Raw genomic sequence first — 21,409 nt, 5'->3', positions numbered from 1 at the left:
CTGCAATTATTCCTGGAAAGCGACTAGGCAGAAGCTGCCGCGCGGTTCCTGGGAGCGGAGCGCAGGTTCAGCGAAGGCGGGGAGCCGCCGGGTGAAACGAGGGGAGAGATGCCAGAGAAAAACAGCGCGGTTCGGGGCGGTTGTCCTGGGAATTAACCGAAACACAAAAAAAACCCACACATGTATGTGCGAACCCGGTTTGTCCGTCGAAGGAGCGCTAATAGAGAAGCTGTAGCCCTGCCGCGAAGCGAAACAACCGGCGGCGGTTGGAGCGGAGTGGGAGTTTGTGCGGCCGGCGTGACGTCAGAGCCGCCGGTGCTGCGAGTTCTCAGAATAGACTTCTAGGAAACGGTAAATTTTAAAAGCCAAGCCTTTACACTCTGTCCTTCACACATCGGGATCTCATTCTGGCGACAACACACTCCAACGCAGTGCTGCGGAGAGCTGAGCTTTACAGTAGAGCCGCTTTTAGGTCGTTTCTATTATATTTTATTGTTGTTCTCCTCTCCGCTGATCAGTGTTAAGGACAGGAGCAGAGCCTGTTTGCGTGTGCGCGGAGCTCTTCGGGTTACAATCGAGCTATTCATACATGAAACCCATGTCACCGCGGATTGTTTGTTAGCCAGATTTTTCTCTTTTTTTCCCCTCCTTTTTCTTTAGATATATTTTAGTCTCTGTATGTTTTGGTTGTTTTCTGAAGAAAGTCCGATTGGATTTTAGCCCAGAGAAGTGAAGAAATAGAATGATTCTTTGTGTACCCGGGTGAGTTGACTTTTCTTTGTTTCTCTGCTTTCTCTTTGCTCGTCATTGTAAAGAAAGCCAGCCGGGAAATTTCAGTTGTTATATATATGTATTATTTGTTGCTAAAATTGCCTTGTTATTGTTGTTCAGGTGAAAACAAGAAAAATGCAGGCCTGTTGCAACATGTAAAGTAACCTTTAAAAAGACTAGTTATTAACCAGCAAAGCTGAGTTCATTTTTTTAAGTCAGCAGTAAAAATAAGATAAAATGCGATAAAGTCAGTTTTTTAAAAAATAAATAAATCAACCAAAAAATATTAAAATTCCAGGGTTAAAAACAAGGAAGCTGTGTTTGTTTATGCCTGTTAACCAGTATCTTCCATCTGATTTCCAGTCCTGGAGCTCTCCTGCCCACTACCCCGTCCACTGAATCCCCGCGGGGTATGCGGGCAGGAACTGTAACCCCCACCCCCTGCCTCCAAAGCACCAGTCCACGATGGGACCCCACAAAAGATCTGAGGGCTATTGCCAGCAACTTCTGCTACCTAGAAAATTCAGGTGTGGTTTAAAACATGCTTCACATTTGCTCTCATTCCAAAAAAAGGAGGAAAAAAAAGCATTCCTAAAAATCCTCGATGTGTTCCAGGTATTGTTTGGTACATTTCATTATCTGCTCTGAGAGATTAGTTGATTGTTCAGCGCTAAGTAAACATCAGGCTTCATGCAGGACAACACGATCTGTTCCCAGTGACTAATATTTAGGAATTTGTGTGTGTAGGATGGTACTGGGGAGCTGTGACTGCAGCCCAGGCCCACGCTGCTCTTCAGGAGGCATCTGAAGGAGCCTTTTTGGTACGGGACAGCAGTCACCCTCTGTACATGCTGACCCTGTCAGTCAGGACCGCGCGGGGCCCCACGAGCATACGGATCCAGTACAGCTGCGCCCAGTTTCTGCTCGACTCCAGCTCCCCGGCCAGACCCAGCCTGTCATCCTTCCCCAACGTTCCCAGTCTGGTGCAGCACTACATGGGACCAGAGAGAAAGGCAGAGGAGGGAAAAGTGGAGGAGGAGCCCCCTTCAAAAGCCTCTCAGCAGGGCATCCAGGAGACCACAGTGGTACTAAAACTCAAGCAGGCTCTGTACAAGCCCCAAAGCCTCCCCTCTCTTCAGCACCTCACACGCCTCGTCATTAACAGACAAACTGACTGTCCCGATCAGCTACCACTCCCGAGGCCCCTGCTGCGTTACTTACAGGACTATCCCTTCAAGGTCTGAGGGGAGGCGGCGGAGGAGGAGGAGAAAGAGGAGAGGAGGTTCACTGAATCACTATTAACGGCTGAATCTCAGCTTACTTAAAGGAAAAAAAAAAACACTGTTAAGTGGGCCCTTTGTGCCCGTAAAAGACATTGCTACTTCAGCAGTTGGAGGCCAGTTGCAAAAATACTGGACACAGGGTGATGTTTTTGGTGACAAAATGTGTACAAATTCAGTTAATACTGACTTGTCTGGTTTCAGACTTAAATTGTTTAGGACTGGATGTCAAAGCACCCCAGGAAAAAGGAATAAACAACAACAAAAACTTGTAAGAAGCATGAAGTACTGTACTCTGTTTTATGATGGATGTGGAAAATTGTCCATATCTTCTCCCCTCCCTCATCAGTTCTGGATGTATATAGTTTCCTGAGAAGTACACTGATTACACTGAGACATCTTTTATGCCATTTTATTTTTGTTTTCTCAGTACAGCATCTTTTTGTACCTTTTACATGTGTACATTTTTCTATTAAAACCACCAGCTGGACTCTTGGCGTGTCATGCTTTTACATTTGTATCCACTTGTTATTCATCTGTGTTGTTTGAAATGCCAAACGTTACTGTCGTGGTAAGGCTTGCGATCGCCATCACCAACCCCCGCATGACGACTGCTCTTGTGACACTTGTTAGGAAATATTTTCCCTTAAATCACCTTTGAAACACAAAGACTTAGTGGCCTTTAAACTCTAAGTATGTGAGAGAAGCAGATTGTGTGAGGAAGTAAAGGCCATGCTGCGTGAGCTTTTGCTCAACAATGCATGCCGCTTGCATCTGAGTCAGCGAGCGGACAAGCTGAGGGGAGGACCGTTCGTCAGCGGATTCACAGAACTACTGAATGCTTCCTGGGAGGAGGGTGAGCTTCTGAGAGGGAGGGTTCCGAGAAAAGCTTCGGTAATTACCTTCAGCTTTGGAGCCTGCGTTTTTTTTGTGCCATCTTGCACACATTTTTTATTGTGACGCAGGATGTGATCACGACTGTTACTAGATTAAAAGTGCAGCGGTGACATGAAAACAATGGGCGCTTGTGCAAATTATGAATGCTGGGTGTTATCAGATCAGTGTGAGCGCGTGCTTGGTGGTTCAGTGGGGGTAGGGGAGCTGAGGCAGCGGCGACCTGAGCTAAAGCCAGCGTAATAGGATCTCAATTTCTCAGTCCAGATCCTGCTTGTGGTCCTTGTTTGACTTCTTCCTTCTGAAGGATGCAGAACCGAGGCCTAGGAAACACAAAAAACGAGCCGGCGTCACCGATGCCGAAACCCCAGACACCTGAATCAAATCACAGCGATGGCCCTGAAAGTGGGCTCACGCAGAATGATTTCATATGAAAACTGATATTGATGTAAAGCAGTTTTATTGAACAGACCTGCCGGTGATGTCATGCCGTGCCTCCTTAAACTGCAGCCCGTCCACGTTCCCCTCCACCCACTGTCGAATGAGTGGGGGGTGTCTGGGGTCCACCTCCAAGTAAGCACGACTGTTTCTCACCAGGAAATAAAACAAAAAACCCACAGAAATGGGGTAAAACTAAATCATCAGCAGGACTTGATTTTGAAAAGTAACCCTGAGATGAGAGCAGCACATGCCTGGAAGTGCACTGCATTCACTGGAAGTCTTTTAGAAAGCTTAACACATTAAAGAGGCAACACGATACATGTGTTTTTCAGAACATGCTGTTCTTGTGACAAGCCGCTTTTGCCTTTAGGAATTGAACACAGGTGTGTCCGTCTGTGTGTGAGAGTTGGCGTTTTTTTTTTGGTTTTTACCCATAACTGGACAGAATCTGGGGAGCCAGGGTCAAAATCTGCTTGATCACTTTTAGGCCGTCTTTGCCTCCGTCTAAAGCAGCCGGGTCTTCAAATCTGGGGAGCAGCACACAGCAAAAGCACATCACTATAAAATAAATCATACAATGTCACATATTTTAAAATGTTATCTAATGGAATCTGATAAACTTATTTATTAGATTTACATTTTATCAGTGTAAAGGTTTTTGTTAAAGGGTCTTACAAAAACAGAAAAAAACCAAAACTCCAAAACTGGCCTACGTATTTAATTCTTTTTTTTTTAGTATTTACAATTTATTTATTTCACTGAAATGCATAATTACAATATGAAGCAAAATAACATGCAAATTACAGCTAAAAGTAAAGAATGAGTGCACATTTCCTTCACTATGATCATTTCTTCTAATTTCAAGATCCCAACATTGATTAAATGGTCAGCTACTCATAAATAACATATATTAAACAGTATGTTAACATTGTTATATTGGTTTTATTGTATTTATTAAACAGGTTTAACAAATACAATGTTTAACAAATTGTAACAATTGTACAATTTTTTACAAATACAACGATATTTGTAAGCAACCTGAAACAGTAAATTCTGCTTGGTTTTATATTCCCAGAGATTATCTTTCATAAATCTTTTATAGTTTCATATATTTCCACCTTCTCCTATAAACCCAACAGATGAATGCTTAATGACATTGTAATTATTCACAATTGTTGTTGTCAATTATTTAAACAATGCAACCTTAATAGCTCACTCTAAAGATTTGCACATTCTGCATTTAATAACAACTTTTGTGAATCCAACTGAATAAAGCTTTTTTTAATGTTAAACATTGACAGGTTAAATATATATAAAATGAGAATGACTGATTGCATTTTTAGTCACCTTAAAATTTCAGGTTCAAGGGACGCCATGTCTTCTGAAAACAGGTACGGAGGGTTACTGACCAAAGCTGTAACTGGTCTAATGAGTCTGAGTAGAGTTTCTGCATCTGACAAACACAAAAAAAAGAATCTTTTTATCAGCAGAGGGATTAGCTTTGTTATTTAGAAAAAAACATGCAGAACTTTCACTGACCCTTCATGACATCGATGTGATGAATCTGTAATCTATCGTCAAGTCCCAACCTGCAGAGGAAAATCCTTTTTCAGATTTTATGAAATCTTTATAATAACGTAATGAAATCTTTATAATAACGTAATGTAATCTTTATAATAAAAATAAATCAATGCTAAAAGACATTTACAACATAGTTTTCATGGGTTATGCTGCAATTACCTTAGTGCGTTCTCTCTTGTTAAATCCACCGCATCCTGGCTCTGATCCAGGGCAACGCCTTTAAGCTGGAAAACAAAACACAAGAACTAACTTTACGCAGAAGTTTTCTCTGTTTTCCTGTAATTGTATGCACGGGAAAATTGGGACATTTTTACTACTTTATAATCTGATAACAGAAGAGAGTCTAAAATATGCAAACACAATATCACAGTATAACTGGAGTGCATGTTTGATCATGTACATGTGATGTGAGGATAGCAGCTTATCAACTGGAAATCTATAACTAATGATTTATCATATCGGTTATCCTATTGATTTTTTTTTTCACTGTTAATCGATGTGGCTCGGCGACAGGGGAGGGGTGGAGCAGGGGGTTCAGTGTGTTGTGTCAGGGAAGGTTGACCCACACAGCTGTTCTCCATCACCGGGTCATGCCTTCCCTATTTCAGGAGGATGCCGGGACCGGACGGGAGAGCGGTGTGTGCTGCGCAGAGCGAGGCAGCTGGAAAGCTGCACCTTAACTCTGTAAAAAACACTTAACAAACTGTAATGCTGTGGTTGTCCGGTCCTTCGCTGTTATAATCTATTAATAGTAAATAAATAAATCATTATTAAAAAGTGAAACTTGACATACGGTCATCACAAGCCTCGAAAAAACACTCAATTAGTTCAGCCTAAAGAATCCACTGTCAAATGTTCTTTAGAATAACTCAATGACACATAAAAAGCTGCAGCCTTTGTATCTATGCTCACTGTTAGGTTAAGGCAAGAGTAACAATCATCTATTTAGACTTAAGCTGACAATAGTAGTGAGCAACACTCCAATGGCTATGGGTCAAAAAGCTCAAACAGCAGTTTAAGTGTATAATAAGGCCATGACATTCACCTGTGTCAGAACCTGACGTTCCCGAGGTGAGCATGGTGTTCCATTCCTCCAGAGGAATTTATTCAACTTAGAGAATTAATGCCAGGATTGAAACTGTTCTCATAACACATGACTGCCCACCAACTTACATTGTTGTTTTTCATAATTTGTAATTTTTCTCTAACTGATGCATCATGTTCAGCATCTAAACAAGCTGACATTTGCTTGTTATATGGAATTAGTTTCGAAAATGCTTGGTGCTACAGGAAATGTCACAACTTCCTGAAGAGAACATGAAAGTCTGTACACAACGTTACAGATTGCAAAGAGGATCCTGATCAAAACCACAGATGTTCAAAACACAACCTCATCTGACAGATGTTGATGAGGAACAAAAAACGTCTGGGTCTTGAGATTTTGCAGACACGACCACTAACCGCCAGACATTCAGTTGTTAGCTAATTTGGACGCATGACTGTCATGGTGACAGTGTAGGATCAAGTGAATAAGGCCCCGGTCACACAGGCTTAAAGACCTGTCAGTGACCATCTGGCAAACTCCGGGTCATGGAGGAATAATGAGTTTACCCTGACCCATTGCAAGTGGTTGCTGAAGGCTGATGGCAGTCGCTGGGAAAATAATTGTTAAAGCTGCAGCCACACATGCCTAAAGACCGGACTCTGACCCCCTGACAACCACCTGTTGCTAGCGAAAAACATGTATTCTCTGACTGGTTGGCACAAAACTCGTTGTGATTGCTTTGTGTTACAGCATGTTGCTGTGATCATAGCTTGAATGGAAGTGACAGACCTGTCTACAAACTAGTGCGAATAATTCCATGATAAAAAATTCGCGACACAATTTTTTTGATTCGATCCTTCGTTTAACACTTGGCTCTGAAGCATGTGTTAAACATTGTAAACGCAAGTGTTTCCCCCTCATTTGCGACTAAAAACAGTCCTACAACAGATATATTTCATCACAGCATCCCTAAAAATAACTATAATAATAGTAGTAATGATAATAGATTTTAATATTATTTTCTGACATTGTCTTCTAACGCTATATTTTGCTAACTCCTCTACTGAAGAGTGAAAACTGCCCAGCGTTGTTGGTGTCATGATGTTGCAGTGCACTCACACAGAGGCGTTACTGCCTCAACACGGCAGTTTGTCATTAATGGACTAAACAAGTTTTTCGTTGCTGCGGCAGAAAGAAGATGGAGAGGCAATTTCATGACACAAATAAGTGATGCAGATTCAAAACACACTTTAACTTTAATATAGCAAAAGTGCAAACTGTTCTGATAATGCAGGGGCGATGTTGTGACTTATAAAGTGTCCGCTTATTTTTATTTGTTCTCTAAATAGCGTCAAAAACGTTAGCTAATGTAGCCTAAATCACTCGAAATTATTAGCTAATTTTAGCTTTCTGAGCCATTAGTCTGCTAGTATATCGCTAGCTGCCAGCAAAAGGGGCTGATGTAGTTTATTATTTTAGTTTGTTATAGATGTCTATTCCTGTATTGCGCTTCATTGTTTGTCTACAGTACAGCTCCAGATCCAACTGAGAGCAAGTCAAAAGGAAGTCTATGTCCAGTAGCAGCCTGTATTCAGTCTGAATATTGTTCTAAACATGGATCAGTTTATGCCTTTTATTGGTTTTAAATTCTGTTTCGCTGTTACATTCAACCTTTGGGTGACAGCACAAAGTCTCAGAGAGGGGCATAGAGGGAGAGGAAGGGAGAAAGAGAGAGAGAGAGAGAAAAATAAACAGGCAAGAGTGGACATGTATATTTCAAAGGGAGTGTAGCTTCTGTTTTGCCCATTTTCTTTCATGACGATTTTTTTCTCCTTGTGTCTAGGATGGTTCTTTTCAGGTACTCCAGCTTCCTCCCACAGAATAAACATGTGCAGTTAGTGGGGTTAGGTTAACTGTGAGTGTGAATGGTTAGTGTTGCCAGTGTTAGTCCTGTGACAGTCTGGCAACCTGTCCACCTCTCGCCCTATGGCAGGTGAAATAGCCTCCAGCCTCTCCAAGATCCTGACAAGGATAAGTGGGGGAAATTGGATGGATGCATGGATAATTTTATCTTTGTGTGCTTTCCAGTAGCACACTTAAAAATATCAGTGGATGTTCTAAAGAACATATTTACTGATATGAATAGTAGCGTTGGAGAGGATTCCTATCACTCTAAACATGGCTTGAACATGGCTGCCACTATATTAATGTGACAAACTATAAATCTATTCTCCACTCTTGAATTTGCAATACGTTTTACACAGTCAAAATCAGCAAGCCTCCAGAAGTTTTCATTATTTATTAAAATATGCAGATGAACTGTTAACTTAGTCTGATACCAGACTGGTTAAATTACACAGCATGCTGAAGGTTGATGGCATTGTCCTATATAATACCTGCAATAATATCAAATATTGTGTTAGTTAAATTGCAAAAATATTTAAAAATATAAAAATTAAATCTTTTTTCACAAGCCAACAAAAGTGCACACAGGCCATAAAACTCCGATCCACTGACCTAAGGGTTGTTAGGTGGAACACTGAATTATTATTAATATTAATTATTAAAATCGACACTATCATAACGTCTGGATTTAGCAGCACAAAAACTTGCCTCTTGTTAATGTCAGAAAGCTTTCCAAGAAAACAAAGTAAAGGTACATTTTTATGCCTTAGTCTAGACTTCATATATGTCGTATTTTTATTTAATTTGAGAATGTAATTTTAATATTACACGTGCACACCATCAAAGGGTTTATTTGGTTTGGGTTTTTTGGGGGGGGGGGGTTTGACAAATGCATGCAGTTAAAATTTAAACATTGCAATTTCTAAAATGGAAACTAATGAGGTGAGGTGTTCTGGGCATGTCCCACCAGGAGGAGGCCCCGGGGCAGACCCAGGACACGCTGGAGAGATTATATCTCTCGGCTGGCCTGGGAACGCCTTGGTGTTCTCCCGGACAAGCTGGAGGAGGTGGCTGGGGAGAGGGAGGTCTGAACTTCTCCGCTTGGGCGGCTGCCCCCGCGACCCGGCCCCAGATAAGCGGAAGAAAATGGATGGATGGATGGAAACTAATGAGCAGTTAATTTTGAAAGGTCTGTGTTTATTCTCTTTTGAATATTTATTATCACTCATTGATAAGACAGAAGTGTTTCTTATACTATTACTTATTTCCAGTCTGAATCACACTTTTTCAAGTTTTATTACCGCTCAGCTCGTAGTTAGCGAGTATTTGCAGACAAACATAAAAAATTTTGACGGCTGCCAGCTCTACCCCTCACAACCCATCAAAGCTTGTCAGTTGCACACGTGGTATAAATGTAAAAATTAATACTTCAGGCGACCTACTTCTTGAGTTATCGCATTCACAAGATTTTCAGAAAACCTGACCTCAATGAAATTCAATTTCAATCAGTGAGGGTAGAAATGAGAACCAGTCGGAGGAATACACATTTTTCCCTAGCAACCAGTGGTTATATGATGACCAATGAGAAACCTCAATACACTGCATATATTTCACTGGAGTAATGAAAAATTTGACTCACTGTCAGTGTACTAAGACCCAAAGTGAGGGGTAATACATTAATAAGTTAAACAGCCTTTTTCCTGTGGGGTCCCTTATTGTAATTCCACTCGTCTGAAATCTTACGACAAACACAAAATTCTACCTGAGGCAGACTCTTCAGCAGGCTAAGAGAAATGGCACCAGACCCACATCCCACTTCCAGGCACGTAGGCTCCGTCTCAGCAGGCACTCCCATCTCAGTCTTCATCTGCAGATCATTGAGCACCAGCTCGACCAACTCCTGCATCAGCAAAGATGAAATAAAAATCACATTTCGGCTTATGTGTGATCATTCGCTGGGTCTTCACTGTGAGCATGCACTGCCTCGTCTTTCCTTTTACCTCCGTTTCAGGTCGTGGTATGAACACAGGAGGCCTCATCTTCAACGTCAGGTCCCTGAAGTCCCACTCTTCAATCACATACTGCACGGGCATCCTAACCCAAACATGCAACAGTGTAAATATTTTCATTGAAAATCACTTAAATGCATATAGAGAGATCTATGCACAAACTCACCTGGAGAGACGTGTGGTGCAGAGCTTCCATATCTGCTCTGTTTGTTCTCGGCTGAGAAACTCTGTTAATCTCTCCTGCTCAAGACTTTCTATCTGGATAAAGAAACGCTATGTGAACTTGATCCACGTTTACTGCATGTCAGTGCAAGTGCTGAGGCAATGTAGATTTAGCAAATTACAGTTTTAGCTCCGAGGAGATGAGCAACGATGTACTGGCTGGACTGCTCAGGCTCCGTCACACCTCTCTCCTCAAAGCGCCTCTTCCATAAGTTCACCGCCTGAAGTGGTGTAATCCTGCCTGCGGGTAAGGCTGGAGCGCTGCATGTACGGACAGCTTGGGACCTCCAAGGTACCTAAAAGCGTGACACTTAGGATTTATTTTTATAGCGAGCATTACTGCCTTTATTTTGATAGTGAAGCAGTGTGGAGTAGAAAGGAAAGAATGGAGAAAGGACGAGGGAAGGCACACAGTAAAGGGCTGAGGGTTGAACTCAAACCCAGGCTGCTGAGTTCCGAACCATATGGCACATGTTCACCAGCTCAACCAGGGAGCCAAACTGGCACCTGTTACATTTAAGTTTAAATAAAATTTCCAAGTATCCAGAAATCAACTGCGGTTTTTTAACACTGATGTTAGACTCCCATTAAGCATTTACTCAGGGGAATTTCCGGCAACTTTGGAAATCATCACGATTTATTTTAGATCAAACCTCAGACACCACTCACGATTACTCATAACACATGTCTGACTGACAAGTCATAAATAATTTTCACTTCCTCCCTATAACCAAGGGGTTAAGAGGGAATCTGTAAGTCAAGTTAACTTACATTACTAGATCTCCACATAGTTTAATGTAATCCAGTAAGAGAGAAGTGTTATTATTAGTTACTGTATGTGTATGGACAATAATCCTTTTATTTATTTATTTGAGTTATTGAAGCTTATATAGTATTTATTTAGTATAGGTATAAGATATGTGCCATGATAGATCGATAGATACTTTACTGATCATCACTTTACTGATCCTGAAGGGGAAATTACTATGTGATAGTAGCAGCATAAAGAACTATAACCTACAATAAAATTGCTTGAAAGTACCACAGGCCCATAATAAAGGCCTTATAATGTGAAGTAGTGCAAACTTTTATACGCAACAGCGATTTTAAAAAATGAAGCAAAAGAAAGACAAATAAATACAAAATAAGGCTGGGATTGTGCAAAAAAATAAATTATACTAGCATATAATAGTGCAAACGGCTTTAATAAATAACAAGTACAATTTCAAATCCAACAGACAGCAAGCAGCAGGAAGGTTTGATACTGATAAGTCCGAGGAATACGGACAGGTGTGTTCACCTGTCAACAAGCAGGAGAGCTTTTGTAAAGCTTTATCGAGAACTGCAGGAATGTTTTCCTGAAGTTTCCTAAAGGCTTGACTCAGTCTGAGCTCTGCTGCCTCTGTAATGTGTGTGCCTGCCACTTTATTTTGTTAAAAAGAAGATAACAGAAAACAGATTTGGTCCAGTTGCGTCAATGGAAATCAACTGATAAACAGTTCAAGAAAGTCATTTAACCTGGTCTGTGCTTACAGGTGCGCCAGTTTGTAATGTGAGTAATATTTCCAGTTAGGAAGGCAACAGGAACAGGTTTGGACTGTTGGTTGGTTTTTAAAGCCGTGACACTGTCATGCTTTTGTTTGTTCAACACTTTGGACGCAACGTGTCGACTTCCCGGAAAAAAATAAATCAAAAAAATAACTTGACCAGTTACCTTTGGTCCACCACTCCAGCACCCAAAACATCTGTGGTAGCTTGTACTCAGCGACCTTGTCCACATGGTTAACAGTATTAAGTCTTTACATCGTTATTCATTGGGTTTCCGGAGTCTGTGCGCTCTCGGGCTGAACTCGCTGCATGGCGGCAGTAGTCTGTTAGATCAGCATGCTACACTTTACGGTCCTGTATGAAATTCAAACATTTTTCTGTGTCGGAACAATAAGCTAACTGGCAGGGCTCGTACTGTGTCCTGCACGCGGCACAGAGAGCGACTGCGGCGCAGTCTGCGCAGCGCTGACGCCACTGAACGACGTTGCCTTCACGGACTGTAAAACATATAAAGCTACACCGTCACAGACGTTAGGTCTGTAAAGTAAGATGGTAAAATAGCATATATAAATGTAAAAGTCATTAGCAAGTAGTAAAAGTAATATTACATTTGGTAAATACTATTAGTCGAAACCTTTAAATTGTCTAAAAGGGAAATTTTCCTTAGTGTTGTGCAATTGTTCAGGGCCCAATACTTTAAAGCGTTTATATACGACAACAGAGTTCGTGTTACTTTTATATTAATTTTAAAACATTATTGGTGCTACATACGCCACGACTTCCTCTGTCTTATTGTTGCCTTTACAGTTTTTGCGACGTCAATTTTTATTCCAAAGCTAAGTTACTGGGTGTCCCTGAAGGCGATATTATTGTTGTTCTTCCCTGTCTGGTTTTTGCATGCGTTGATGTGTCGATTTATTGAATAGTTTGATGCCTGGGTGACCATAACCTCTGCTTAATACATTAATAACAGATTTTATAGGGCGTCTTTTAACTTTAGACCTGCGTTTAAGTACCTAAGGACGTCGCTAGCTTGTCTTTAAACGTTAAAGCTACATGCTAGCTCATGCTGCTGTAAATAAACTGGGAAGATCCACAGGAGACACACAGGAGATACCTTGTTAACGCAATTTGGGGCAAGTTAATAGGGCTCAGTAGGGTTTACACACCTCTGGATTAGTTCTCCATGAGGATAAAATCTATGATGGGCATGCCCACTCGGATAGAGTGTATATTTTTCAGTGAATTTCACCCTACTCTGGGTCCCAAGATAACATATCAGGTAAGTGTGCAGATGGTCTGGTAAAGTAGTTTTATTTTATTTATTTTTTTTATAGCCACTGTCGTTATGATTATCTTTATAACTGCCCCAGTTGCGAGCTTGTTCATGTCTGAGTGTGTTTTAAACGTGCGAGGCAGGTTTTTAATCCTTCATAGTCATTTGGCATTGACGTGTACTCTGCATAATCCTTCTGAGCTCATGTATCGTATTGAGTATAATTTGTCATAGTGTGTCCTCTCCTAACAGGTTCCAGAAGAGTACATCTCACGGGAGCTCTTTGACACCGTTCAGGTTTATATCATCACCAAGCCAGAGCTACAAAACAAATTAATAACAGTGTATGTAGTCTTATGCTGCTCGTCTGTTTCCCTATCTTTTTTGAAGTCCTTAGTATTTAGATAACAGTGTATTAACTTAATCAACCAATCTCTTTTTTTATCTTAGCACTGCAATGGGAAAAAAGTTAATTGGCTGCCCAGTGTGCATCGAACATAAGAAATATAGCCGAAATGCCCTCCTGTTTAACCTTGGCCTTGTTTGCGATGCCCAAACCAATACTTGCAGCCTCGAGCCTATTGTTAAGAAGCTATCTGGATACCTTACAACTCTGGAGGTAAAGAGTATCACATTTTCACATGTTCATGTGATCGCTTTCTTCGGGATGATTTCTTAGAGATTTTCTGTCTTGTTGTGTTGCAGCTGGAGAGCGGCTTTATATCCAATGAGGAGAGCAAACAGAAGCTTTTACCCATTATGTCAACTTTGTTAGAGGATCTTAATGCCACGGGAGCCTGCACCCTACCCATTGGTATTATTTGGCATCTTACTGGCTATAAGTTTTATCTGTGGCAAGGAGCAATATATCTTTTTAATATATAGCTGTGGTCAGACGTTTACACACATTCATCATGGGCATGAATGTCATGGTAATTTTGGACTGTTTCATTGAACTATTCTTTTTTCCAGGGTGGAATTATTTTAAATCTTTAATGAGTTAAAAAAAAACAACAAGAATTTGGCGCACAAGTTAGAACTTATTTTGGATTTTCTCTAATCCACACAGGGTCAGAAGTATATACATAACTTAAATATACACACTCACTTAAATCTTTTAATAAGTGGTGCTGAAGTTTCTACAATGTCTTTTAACTCTCTGAGACTAACTTCTTGTTAGTGATCATGATTTACATGATTTTTCTGGTACTTTCTCTTTTCCAGCATAAAAATGCTTGTTTGACATCACCCATTAGATTGCCAATACTCAGAACAATGGGTATAGGAAGCGAAATTATAGATTTCCCTTCCACAAGTTTGACTGCAGATTCCAAGATAATCTGTTTAAACAACTACATGTAAGTACAATGTATTCTGATGTGTCAACACTGCTGAAGTCTGGAAGATTGTCACCATCACATAAGAGGAAATTGGTTAGGATTTTCAGGAACAGCCCAGGAACCACCAAGGCTCAAAGCAGCCATAAACAGGTGCCAACTAAGAAAGAAGCCCCTACTCCATAGTTGGCAGCTGCCCACACAGATAAGCCAAATGCCTTCTGGAGAAAGGTTTCATGGACAGATGAGACAAAGACTGAGCTACAGTACTGTAAAAAAGTAATTGCTCCCTTCCTGATTTGTCACATTTACATGTTTTAGATCATCAAAAATTTTTTAACTGTAGACAAAGACTAAAGACCTGAGTAAATACAAAATGTACACAGCGTTTATAACTGAATCCTGTACAGTCTGTGGGTTTCAGGCTGTGGAGGTCCAAAGTTCAAATGTGCTTCGTCCTCCTACCGTCTACTTTTATAGCTAGGTTAACGTAAATATGATGTTGTGTAATTAAAAATCAGTACATACAGACGCTGTATGTACTGACATACAGCTGTTATCCGGGTAAAGTTAATTACTCCATCAAATATGTCTTGATGCATGCTCAATCATGCAGGTAAGTAAATCCCAAAAGGTTGATTCTGCTCATCTGGATGTAGCGTTTTCAGTGGAAGAAATGTTTCGTCACTCATCCAAGTGATTTCTTCAGTCTCAGCTGACCGCAGGTCTTTGATCAATGGGCTTTGATCAGTGGTTGTTGATCAATGGTCATGACAATTTGCATATTAATGATCAAGGAACTGACCTCACAGCCCATTGTTCATTCAGTGGGCTGGTTTCAGTTATTGTGCAAATGTACTGTTTATAAGATTGGGGAAACCTGCAGTCAGCTGAGACTGAAGAAGTCACTTAGATGAGTGACAAAACATTTCTCCCATTGAAAACGCTACATCCAGATGAACAGAATCAACCTTTTGATACTCCATCAAATACATATTAATATTAGATAATAACTAGAGTAAATACAACATGAATTTTTTAAGTACATTACGGATGCATGCTGTATGTTCATTCCACCCCAGAAAAAGAAAAGCTCAGAGAAATCTTTAAAAGCCCAAAATTGTAATGATCCATGTACTTAGTGACATGTGCTCTGTTACTGTGCTGCAGATCATACTTAAAGGATCATAAACTATAGAGCTGCAGCTGCTCTACTAGACAAATCATGTGATTACGGCATTTCTAAATGAACTCAAGCATCTAGAATAGAATGGCCCATTATGTTCATTGTACACGAACAACTAAATTGTGGGTCCTCCACACCAACTGTGCCGGAATAGAATATAAATAGTAAGACAGCAGGAATAAATAACAAGCAGGAGAAATATATACAGGGCAAGATAAAAGCTGATGAGGGTTACTCAGGCCATGGCTCAAATTGGTTGGTTGGTTGGTTGGTTGGTGGGTGGGAGGGTAGGGGTGGGGTAGTGTTTGTCAACAGTCCGAATGACCCAGGGGAAGAAACTGTTTGTCTGGAGGTGTGGGACCTGATTTACTGGAGGTTCCGACCAGAGGGCAACGGGTCAAACAGGGATGGCGGGACACGAGGGGTCACCTGTGATGGCCCTGGATCTCCTGAGACAAGAGGATCTCCAGGAGTGGCAGAGAGCAGCCAGTTATTTTTGGGGCAGTATTAATTACCCTCTGCACAGCCTTCCTGGTTTTAGTAGTTGCCCCTGCGTGGCAGACATCCAGGCAGTAGGAGAGCACACTCTTCACTGAGGAGAGCTTTGTTATGCATTATGCTCCCTAACAACAAGTTTTCCAATATCTCTGATAAGCCCTTATCAGTCAACCAACATGCTGGCTGGGCTATGGCCCAAAGTGAAATTATGTGGTTGTTTGGATTGATTAGTTAATGTAAGTCAAGACAAAGCAGTGCCACTATGCAAGCGGCTTTGCTCTGACTGTTACTCTTTTTAGAAATTCAGAGATGGGAAATGCAGGCTGATGTTTCTGAGTCAAAATTCTTTTTAAGAATTTACCAGCTGCACATAGGCAGTATTCACATGTTGGTTGGCAGAAACAGTGGTCATCAAGCGATTTTTTTTAACTGCTCTGACTCTAGCTTGTTGTATCCTTTTTAAGATGAGTCTAACACCATTCATCTAAAGCTGATCCAGCTGCGAAAAGACCCCCCAATAGTTCAGGAGTACGACGTGCCAGTCTTTACCCAGTGCAAAGACCATTTTATCAAGTCTCAGTGGGATCTCACCACTCAACAGGTAGGCTTTCAATGTCAACAACCTCTGGCTGCAGCTCTTGAGAGGTATTTGATAGCACTCTAAGAAGTGCTTGGAAGAAAGATCAGTGTTTAAACACTTGTTATCAGCTGTGCTGGAAGTGATATAAGCACGTTTTTATATCCTTTGTTTTATGATTTGAAAGAAGGCATTAGTGCAAGACAAGATGCCCTTTATTGGTACAATACTGTTTTATTGCTTTTATAAGTTAACATGTTTACAGCATTTAGTTACACAGTAATGCAAAAAGCACTACGTGCCTCTAACCCTTATCTATTTGCTGCTAACTGCAGATTCTTCCCTACATCGATGGATTTAGACACATCCAGAAAATTTCTGCTGAAGCAGACGTTGAGCTGAATCTTGTTCGTATTGCAGTGCAGAATCTCCTGTAAGTATTTTTCAGTAAATACAGTTGTACTCTTTAGTAACCTCACACACGTACTGCTTCATCCCACAACTTTGTTTTATGTTGTTGTTTTGATTAACTGATAAACCAAGTGTGAACGCCTCTGTAAATGCAGAAGTTTTAATAGTTTGCTCTGGACCATTCAGGTGGGAGCTAACACAATCCCACAATGTTCCCAGGACCTCTTGTAGGTTAACATCCCAGCAGATTCACTTCAAGGTCAGGTCGTACAGTACTCAGAGAAACCTTAAACACACACACACACACACACACACACACACACACACACACACACACACACACACACACACTGACAAGAGCTCAGTTAGCATGTTAAAGTTCATGACAGCACAATTAGAAAAAGACTGAAGAAGTATGGCTTGTTTGGAAGGACTGCCAGGAGGTAGCTTCTCTGTAAAAAGAACATGGCGGCACAGTGTAGGTTTGCAAAGTTGGATATGAACAAACCACAAGACTTCTGAAACAATGTCCTTTGGAAAGATGAGACCAAAAGTGTTGACATTTAACCAGAATGAACAGCGCTAAAACCAAACACGGCATATCAGCACAAACACCTCACACCAGCTGTCAAGCACAGTGGTAGAGGGGTGATGTTTTGGACTTTGCAGCCACAGAACCTGGTGACCTTGCAGTCATTGAGTCAACCATGAACTCCTGTGTATCCCAAAATATTCCAGACTCAAATGTGAGGCCATCTGTCCCAAAGCTACTGTAAAGCTTGGCCAAAACTGGGTTATCTGACAGGACAATGATCCAAAGCACAGCAGCAAATCTGCAACAGAATGACTGAAAAATAAAAGAATCAGGATGTTGCAATCACCAGTCAAAGTCCAAACCTCAACCCGATTGAAGTGCTGTTGTGGGACCTTCAGAGAGCTGTGCATAAATAAATGCCCACAAACCTCAGTGAATGGAAACATTATAACACAATGACGCGAGAGACTGATAAAGTCATAGAGACAACGATAAGCTGAAGTTATTGCAGCTAAAGGTGGTTTTTCAAGCTACCGAATGAGGGGGGGTGTACTTGCATTTTCACTCTGTAGTCAAAATACACTTCAAAAAGATGTATTTACTTCTCTTTTTAACTTCACAGGTACTATGGTGTTGTGACTCTGGTGTCAATTTTCCAGGTATTAAACTAATTTCACATCACACATATATGAGTGTAGTGGAACAGTTTATCAGGGACCATTAGGGCCGTCTGCGGGATGTTAGTTTTAATTGAAAAGTTGTAATTTTTTTTCATATAATTCCTTCTGTATTCTGGAAATGTTTTGTTTTTTTCTGTTTTTGTGAAAGTGGATTTTCTTGTGCAGAAAAGCTTTTTGGGGGGGGGGGGAGCAGTACAGGTTGTAAAGTCGTAAAGCAAGCATCAGTTCTGAAGGCCATTCTGATAAAAGGGTTCATTTATTTCAAAAGAAAGCCAATTTATATATTGCACATTGCTCTCTATGCACCACTTTGAATACAGAATGTTAGGGCAGGTTTTTTAAGTGAGGGAAGGCTAACTGTGCAAGGCCTTTTATTTAAAACCTTAATTTTAATCTTTTCTTCTTTTTTTTTAACAAGTACATTAAATTATTGTCTCTAGTCTTCTGATATTCTGCTGTAAAAAGCAAGCTATTAAAAAGTGGCTAATACTTCCTGATGACTTGTTCTGGTTGCCTTCTTGGGTCTTTCTCTAGTACTCTAATGTGTACTGCACCACCCCAAAAGTCCAGAGCCTCATAGATGACAAGTCCATTCAGGAGGAGTGCCTTAACTACGTCACTAAGCAGGGTTAGTTGGGGTCATGACCATTAAAACACAAGTGTTAATCTTTATTTATTTTGTGACGTTAACTGTGCAGCTTTGCCCTGTCACTGTCAGGTCAGAAACGCGCAAGTCTAAGAGATGTGTTCCAGCTGTATTGTGGGCTAAGTCCGGGAACAACAGTCCGAGACCTTTGCTCACGCTACTCACAGCAGCTTCAAAGGGTCGACGAGAGGTTAGCGTCGTTCAAATGATCAGTTCCTGAAAAGACTTAGCGCTCCTGAAAATTCAGGTCAGAGTGGCACTGGCTCATACTGTATGTGTGTCATGTCACTTGTTTCTCCTAAGGAGGCTGATCCAGTTTGGACTAATGAAGTGTCTTATTCGGCGGCTGCAGAAGTATCCCGTGAAGGTGATCCGCGACGAGAGAAGCAGGCCTCCTCGACTCTATACCGGTTGTCATAGTTACGATGAGATCTGCTGCAAAACAGGCAGGGTTTGAAACCTTCTTTGATTGTTGGACAAAACTTAAGAACTGATGGTGTGAAACAAGTGTGCTTACAATGTCCTGATTTTACAGGGATTACTTACCAGGAGCTTGATGAACGTTTGGAAAACGATCCCAATATTGTCGTGTGCTGGAAGTGATGGGGCAGAAGGGTACAGCAGTGCCTAAGCAGCCAAAGATGCCTTGAACTAGAGAAGGAGGTTTCTTCAATTAACAGAGAAAATAATGAGTAGCATTTTGCAGTTTTCTTAGCTTAGTTTTGTTAAAAAAAAAAAAAAAAAAACTTGAAACATTGGATGTCACACTCATTATGTGGCTATACAATCCATTCATTAAATGGAAAAAAGGCTAAAAATATCTATTTATGTGGGTTTCATACTTCATACATATTTTGCTATCTTTATTGCTTTGACTCTACTTATAACCCCAAATTCATCTCATTTCTACTGCACAAATAACATTCCAACATAAAAACAGATTGCACTGCCACATACCCTTTAGCTGATTCTTCTCATTCCTGGAGGGTTGAAGATCCCTTTGCAGTTAGTTAATGCAATATTATTAGCATTATATATATAAAACTGTTGCTATAATTTAATGGAATGCAAAAAACAACATTGAAACACACTGGCATGTATTTGAATTTGTACTTTATTTATATGCTGCATTTTTGCTCTAACGGAAGCACTGAAAGCGTTTCTTACTGCAGGATACATCCACCCATTCACACACAGATAAGGGGCAGTTTGGGTTCATTGTTTTACCCAAGGATATTTAAATATGTCGAATGGAAGAATCACTGACCTTCAGATTAGTAGGTGATGAAACATATTATTTATAACTGTTTACAAAATAGTAAAAACTTTTTAATGTAACTTAGCGGCAGTAAAATTAATCGTGGGAGTGAAGCCCTGGAACAAGCAGGTAGAGTCTGATGTTATCACACTGTGAAGAAAATATTTGAAATAAAATGCTTTGAAATTACACCCGCCATCAATAAGTTTTTAATAATAATTTCATGTACTTTTATTTAAAAGGATGACTTGAATTTCATGTTTGCAAGTACTTTTTACACTACCATATACACTCACCTTAAGAAGCACACCGGTTCAGCTGCTAATAAGATAACACAAATATCTAATTAGCTAATCACGTGGCAGCAACTCAATGCAGACTTGTACTGAGACTTTTGTAGACCTGACAAAGTTCACAGCAAGCATCAGAATGGGGAAGAAGTGACTTTGAATGTATCATGGTTGTTGCTGGTCGGAGTATTTCAGAAACTGTTGATTTACTGGGATTTTCCTACACAGCCATCTCTAGTGTTTACAGAGAATGGCCCCCCAAAAAAGAAAATATTCAGTGAGCGGTACTTCTCTGTGCAGAAAGGCCTCACTAATCCCAGAGGTAAGAAGAAAATGGCCAGACAGCTTTGAGCTGATAAGAGGGCTACAGTAACTCAAATAACCAGTCGTTACAACCAAGGTATTCAGAGGAGCATTAATGAAAGCACAACATGCCAAATCTTGAAGTAGATGGCCTACAGCAGCAGAAGACAAAGCATCGGGTGCCACTCCTATCAGCTAAGAACAAGAACCTGAGGTTACAATTCACACATGCTCACCAATTTTGGACAACAGAAGATTGGAAAAATGTTGCCTGGTCTGATCTCAATTTCTGCTGCAACAGAGGATCAGGTTTTAGTGCAAATGACATGAAAGCAGTTCTGAAGGCAAAAGAGGGTCCAAACCAGTACTAACAGGGTCTAACTAATTGTCTGGTGATTTAACAACTTTCTAATATGTACAAACTAGAGTACATTATATGTAAAATAATTTGTTTTGACCAACAACATGAACGATTTAATCCAAATAATATGGTCTGATTGATTTTTGCCATGAGGACGTTGTAGACAAGTGCAACTGCTACATATTTTTATTTTTTTAATTTTATTAAATAAAATTCAGCCCTGAAGGACAGACAGTTTTAGTAAAGACTAACTTTCATCCAAGGACTGTGAGGAAAAAAGCAGGAAAGTCATCATCATGAGTCACCTGCAGGTTAGACTGTCTCTCTTTTGCTGCATACTCTGGAGTATGAGCAA

General features: G+C 40.6%; 3 protein-coding genes across 4 annotated transcripts; 2 read left to right on the top strand and 1 right to left on the bottom strand.

Moving 5' to 3' along the window:
- The first annotated feature begins 31 nt into the window (after nt 1–31).
- Nucleotides 32–2,541, top strand: cisha (cytokine inducible SH2-containing protein a). The gene is made up of 3 exons (XM_063473899.1): nt 32–762; nt 1,135–1,298; nt 1,519–2,541. Exons 1-3 carry the CDS (start codon nt 743–745, stop codon nt 2,013–2,015), a joined length of 681 nt encoding a protein of 226 aa, XP_063329969.1. The 5' UTR covers nt 32–742; the 3' UTR covers nt 2,016–2,541.
- Nucleotides 2,450–12,121, bottom strand: hemk1 (HemK methyltransferase family member 1). Its single transcript, XM_063473898.1, has 11 exons — nt 11,863–12,121; nt 10,271–10,444; nt 10,093–10,184; nt 9,918–10,011; nt 9,680–9,817; nt 5,127–5,191; nt 4,926–4,975; nt 4,734–4,839; nt 3,818–3,913; nt 3,418–3,528; nt 2,450–3,268 (listed from the first exon to the last, which is right to left on the bottom strand). The coding sequence occupies exons 1-11, from the start codon at nt 11,926–11,928 to the stop codon at nt 3,196–3,198; spliced, it is 1,065 nt and encodes a 354-aa protein (XP_063329968.1). The 5' UTR covers nt 11,929–12,121; the 3' UTR covers nt 2,450–3,195.
- Nucleotides 12,122–12,172: 51 nt separating this feature from the next.
- nprl2 (NPR2 like, GATOR1 complex subunit) lies at nt 12,173–20,283 on the top strand. Of its 2 annotated transcripts, none has more exons than XM_063473897.1 (11): nt 12,173–12,231; nt 13,225–13,316; nt 13,423–13,591; nt 13,678–13,786; nt 16,458–16,594; nt 16,906–17,003; nt 18,139–18,175; nt 18,731–18,824; nt 18,915–19,032; nt 19,146–19,288; nt 19,378–20,283. In XM_063473897.1, the coding sequence occupies exons 3-11, from the start codon at nt 13,430–13,432 to the stop codon at nt 19,443–19,445; spliced, it is 966 nt and encodes a 321-aa protein (XP_063329967.1). In that variant the 5' UTR covers nt 12,173–12,231; nt 13,225–13,316; nt 13,423–13,429; the 3' UTR covers nt 19,446–20,283. The 2 variants fall into 2 exon arrangements, with proteins under 2 accessions (XP_063329967.1, XP_063329966.1); XM_063473896.1 differs by lacking the exon at nt 12,173–12,231 and adding an exon at nt 12,307–12,978.
- The last annotated feature ends 1,126 nt before the right edge of the window (nt 20,284–21,409 follow it).

This window comes from Pelmatolapia mariae, linkage group LG5 (assembly GCF_036321145.2).
Source record: "Pelmatolapia mariae isolate MD_Pm_ZW linkage group LG5, Pm_UMD_F_2, whole genome shotgun sequence".
NCBI classification, from domain to species: Eukaryota; Metazoa; Chordata; class Actinopteri; order Cichliformes; family Cichlidae; genus Pelmatolapia; species Pelmatolapia mariae.
This window is presented reverse-complemented; position numbering and strand designations above follow the sequence as displayed.